Raw genomic sequence first — 5,735 nt, forward strand, 5'->3', positions numbered from 1 at the left:
TTTATTTGTTCAGATAGCAACATCTGTCTTTTTCCACATCTGTACAAAATGATTTTAAGTCTTACACGTGTCATTATGACCATTTTCGAAAATTCATAAAAAAAAAAAAGGATTATAAAGGAATAATACCATAATTCTCATGCTCACTTTTCTAGTTATCCTTCAAAAATTTTAAGTAATAAATCATGTCATTATATTATTAATAGAATTTAAACATGTCACATTCATTTTCAATCTTTGAGGATACTCACAAAATCCTCATGAACTTTCATCTACCCAATTATTTCAAATTAAAACTTGATACTTGATTATCCATATTTAGTAATTATTGTTATGAACAGAAAAGAATATGCCCCAAAAGCCATTAAACTTGATCATCCATATTTAACCAAACATGGCCTATACACCCTTTTTGGTCCGATTTCATTCACAATTGTACACAACTTTCCTGACTAAGGCAAAAAGAAATAACCCCCCCAAAAAAAAAAGATAAAAAAATAATAAAACAAAATCTTAGAAACCCCTCAAAAAAGAAGAAAAAAACTAGATCTTAACCATCAAAACTGAGTAACCGGAGATAATCCCCTTACACCGGACAATCCAGTCTCAATTCCACTCCGGCATCGGAGTTATTCGAAGCTGCGGCTATGGTGGCTTCTTTAACTTTAGACTTGTCAACCGGCTCATAGCCAAGTGTCAGCTCTAGCTCGACCTTCACGTCTAACTCCGCCGCTTCAGTTTCAGCCTGCTTGTTCGACATTAACGGAGTCTCCACGGAAACCAAGCTTTCCTCCACCATCTCACGGTTGTCATCCTCCACAACATGCGCCGCCTCCGACTGATGACTCAGGGCTGACCCGTGGCTTGAAAACTCATTGTTATGCTCGTTCTGAGCAGATACCTCCTGATCACTAGACCCGATCCAGACGCGACTTGCCTTCCCTTTCGCCGACGACCGCTTGAATCGGCATCGAGTCCTTACTCGGTGAAGCTCGCTTGATCCGGCGCCGGAGTTCTCATCCTTGGATATATGACGGATGTCATATGCCTTAAACGGTGGCCCTTTGTTTGTCTCCGCCGTGTCCGATGCGATTTGCGTAATCGGTGAACCTTGAAGAACAGCCTCCACCGCAGTCTGACAAAGCTGCCAATTTCCCGACCACAACAACCCAACAGACCCGTAAATCGGATTCACAATCCGACCACAAGCTTCGTACAGAAGTGACCTGAATATCGCTGCAATCTCAAAACCCACCGGAAAACAATCAAAACACGTCTTCTTTATTATTATTATTTTTTTTCATTTCGGATACAAAAAAGAAAGAAAACTCACCGGGACGGAGGTGTTCAGGACCGGCGTTGATGAGATTCATAAGTCCGGCGCGGCCATAGAACTTCGCGAGGAAGACAGTAGCATTAGCTTGAGACTCCGGCGACTTGATCCACTGCAAACAAGGCCTAATGCTGCAGTTGTCACTGCAACCCTTTCGAAGAACACGGCATCCATTGCAGCTCATACGCATTTTTGGGGTGATTTTTGAGAGAGAAATATGGTGGTTTAATTTAGAGAGAGAGAGAGGAAACTGGTTGAGGGATATATAGTGGGCTTGGCGGTGGTATCATGGGATACGTGGAGGAAAACAGCCGCAGAATTTTGGGAGAGCGCAGCTGTTTCCGAAAGGCTGGTATTGTGGCGTGGAAAACCAGGTTTTTTCCATATTCATGGAAGTACAAAGGTAGGTCGGTGTTGATGCTTCTTGAATTTAGAAAACACACGTCACACCAATGAGTCCACAATTTTTCTTAACTATTGTAAATACCACTTTCAGATCCGGCGCGTGGAGATTACTGTTTCCTTTTCAAAGCATAATCTTTAGCATGATGGCAAAGTACATAAAGCTTCGCCTTTACGATTGCTTGTCCAAATTTGAGATCCTTCTTCAAACACATTTCAGTTTAAAAGCTTCTTTGTTTTTAAACATGTGACTATCTGATATATGATGAGAATATCTCGGTTAGTGATGGTTTATGTTTGTGGATTGAGAGTCCGGACAATGATCATATATAATGGATCATTTGGTAAATAGTGATAGTTTAGTATTTCCAATTGTAACAAAATTTCAGTTAGATTTGCTACCATTTTATTTTGCGAGCTTCCGAATTTATTATGCTGAGCCTCCGGATTTTTCGGAGGCTTATCTCGGCCTTCTTATTGGATCCCATTGTCGACAAATTCAAAGCGAAATTATCTAGTTGGAAGACGGATATTCTTTCCTTTGGAGGATAGCTAACTGTTGTGGTAGCCAACCTCTTTTACTATTTTTCCTTGTTCAAGGCTCCTAAAAAGATTATTGTTTTGTTTGTGAGTATTCGAAAAAGATTTATTTGCTGAGTGAAAGACAACAAAAAAAAATCACTAGATTGCTTGAGATTCTATGATAAACCCTAAGCACAAAGACGACCTTAATATTGGGAGTCTTCGAACTTTTAATATTGCGCTTTAAACTAAATGGTGGCGGCATTTAAACATTGAGTCGAACAACTTATCGTTTTCTTGTACCATTGCTTTGCATCGGATCTCGGGTTATTGATGGTAAGTTGGTAACTAAGTGCACTCTTTCGGGCATTTGGCTATCTATCTCAAGCATTAATAATGATATTTTGGATTGGAATATCTCTCTTGACAAATTACTTAATGATATTTTGGATTGGAATATCTCTCTTGACAAATTACTTGATAGAAAAGTCGGAACAGGCGATAATACATTTTACTGGAAGGACAAATGGCATAATAATGTTGCTATTAAGGAGACCTCCCTAGAGCTTTACAAAATTAAATCTCAAAAAATTGTTTAGCCAAAGATAGAATTTCAAACGAAGTGAAGGAAGGTCGGTGGTTGTGGAGGCGCCATCCAAGAATAGGTATCAAATCTAGGAAGGAAAGTTGGTGATTGTGGAGGCGGCATCCAAAAATAGGTATCAAATCTAGGAGCTTGGATATCATTAACAAGATTGTTGTTGATGTAAGTCTCTCACGAGTTCCTAACTCGTGGGGATGGCTAGCTGATTCCAATAATCATTTTTTTTATAAACTCTCTCAAGGGTCTCATGGAATGTTCTATAGCTGCGAATAATGTTATGATTTTTTTTTTTGGTGAATTGGATTCCAATTAAAGCTATTTGCTTTGTGTCGATGCTTCTACACAACATAGTTCATGTTGCTATTAACCTAGTTATTCGTGGGGTCAGTCTCTCTTCATCTTCCTACTCCTTCTATCTTGCTTCTGACGAAGATATCAATTATCTTTTCTTTAGTTGTCATTTCTCAACTACCATTTAGAGTTGGCTTTCTTCGTGGATGTACCTGCTTCCATCCCCTCCTTTATGCTTATTTGATCTGATGTCATGTTTAACTTCTCTTGAATTGGAGAAAAGTAATAAAAAAAAAGTTGATATATGGTCTAGTCTACTCAGTGTTTTGGTCGATTTGGAAAGTAAAGAACTCTCTTACTTTCAAAAAGAAAAGGTGATCTATGACGAAACGACAGATGGTATATCACTCTTATCGTACAATTGATTCAGACATAGGGCTAGATTTAAGGGTCTTGTATAACTTCCCAAAAATAAGACCCAAAAATTTCATTTTTAAATTAATAAAACCCGTATTCCTAAAACATCATCATATAAATCCAAATAAACAATTATATCAATCACCATTTCTTATCAAAGTAAATCAAGAAAATGCGGAACGAGGTGGTGTGTGCTCTACAATCATCTCGAGCTCTTCCATTTGAAAATTGAAGTACTTAAAACATAAACTGAAAACCCTAAGCACAAAGCTTAGTGAGTTCCCCAAGATACCACATACCAAACATAATAAATCACATACTGGGCCCCCGCCCTCCATCCGGCCTTGCCTGATATCGAGTCCCACTCGACTTTGGGACCCTCCTAGCATTGAGCCCCGCTCTGTTTACAGATCTGTCAATCACCAGGCCTAGCCTGACATCGGTCCCCGCCCGATACATATAATCATATACACATATAATCATACTAACACATGCAATAATCACAAAGACAATAGCATAACATACAGTCATCGAGCCCCACTCGACATCGGGCGTTGCCCGGTAACATAAAAACACATACTGATAAATAGCATACGATATACTCATCAGGCCCCGCCTGGCATCAGGCCCCGCCTGGCATCAGGCCTTGCCCGATAAACATGTCATCACATAAAATAAGAAAGAGTCACGCATATATCTAGCATCCTAACATATAAACCATGGGCCGTCATTGGTGCCTTCGCTCGCTAAACTCCGTGAGGAGACTCACCTTGCACTGCCGAATCACCTTGATAAATCCCTAGCTGCTGGTCTGACAAATCCCCGAGCTATCAATATCAAATAATCATTCAATTAATAATCGGATTCCAATCCATAACCATCAATCCAAAGCTAGGGTAAAAAGTCCATTTTACCAATTACCTAGTATGGTCCAAGGCTAAGGCCCAAAGACCAAATAATCAACCAAGGCCCAACATGGTCCAATTTTCCAAATTGGGCCCAAATCCCTTCTATGGCCTTAACCCAAGGCCCAATAATATTCCCAACCAAAAACACCAAAATATAGATGGCCCAACAAAGCCCTAAACATCTAAGCCCAAATCATGGCCCAACTCGAAGAATAAAAAGGTCCGTGGCCTACTCTACTGAGTACGTAAGGCGTAATCAGCTCGTACACGCAACGTACTTGCCTTAGGGCTTGTACGCTAAGCATACGTGCTTGTACGCCCAACGTACCCTCGCATATAGCCAACTTCCATGTAAAGCTCTTATTCCATAAAGACTTTACACCACAACCTAGATCTGACTTCCTTGGGCTGACTAATCACGTAAAGTTACTAACTTTACATTCATGCATTGATAAATGAAGATCTTAAGCTTAAGAAAGGACTTAATATGTGAATTATTGCATGCATGAGACCCAATACCTCTTACCTACTTGGATAAGGTGTTGAAAAGATTCAACATGCAGGATTCCAAGAAAGGTGACTTACGGATACAAAGCAATGCCAAACTGAGTAAAGCTTAGAGTCCGAGTACAAAGGCTGAGATAGCTGAGATGAGTCGAATACCATCTGCTTTCGCTATTGGCTCGCTCATGTATGTTATGACTTGTATTCACCCTGAGGTGGGCTTTGCTTTGAGCATGGTCAGCAGATATCAAGGGAATTTTAGGAAGGCTCACTCGACTGCGGTAAAGGACATTCTCAAGTACATGCGGAGGACTAAGGACTGGGTCCTTACCCTTGGTGGGTGTGATGACTTGAGAGTGGTAGGGTATAGTGACACTAGCTTTCAGACTGACATGGATAAATTCCGCTCTTAGTCAGGCTGGGTCTTTACACTGAATGGAGGAGCAATAACCTAGAAAAGTTCCAAGTACGAGACTGTGGCTGATTCAACTTGCGAATCAGAGTACATAGCAGCAAGCGAGGTGGCGAAGGAGGCAATATGACTGATGAACTTCATTGGAGACCTTGGAGTTGCACCAGCTATAAAGGAGCCTATGGAGATTTTCTGTGATAGCGAGAGTGCAGTTGCCTGAGCCAAGGAACCAAGGGATCATGGCAGATCCAGGCACATCGACAGAAAATACCACTTCATTAGACATCGAATAGAAGAAGGACTCCTCATGGAAAAGAGGGTATCATCAGATGAGAACCCAAC

At 40.6% G+C, this 5,735-nt stretch overlaps 1 protein-coding gene across 1 annotated transcript; it reads right to left on the reverse strand.

The window, feature by feature from the left end:
- Positions 1–350: 350 nt before the first annotated feature.
- On the reverse strand, positions 351–1,652 carry LOC111917915 (LOB domain-containing protein 41). Its single transcript, XM_023913553.3, has 2 exons — positions 1,334–1,652; positions 351–1,236 (listed from the first exon to the last, which is right to left on the reverse strand). The coding sequence occupies exons 1-2, from the start codon at positions 1,521–1,523 to the stop codon at positions 587–589; spliced, it is 840 nt and encodes a 279-aa protein (XP_023769321.1). The 5' UTR covers positions 1,524–1,652; the 3' UTR covers positions 351–586.
- Between the last annotated feature and the right edge of the window lie 4,083 nt (positions 1,653–5,735).

This window comes from Lactuca sativa, chromosome 4, assembly GCF_002870075.4.
Source record: "Lactuca sativa cultivar Salinas chromosome 4, Lsat_Salinas_v11, whole genome shotgun sequence".
In the NCBI taxonomy this organism is placed as follows: Eukaryota; Viridiplantae; Streptophyta; class Magnoliopsida; order Asterales; family Asteraceae; genus Lactuca; species Lactuca sativa.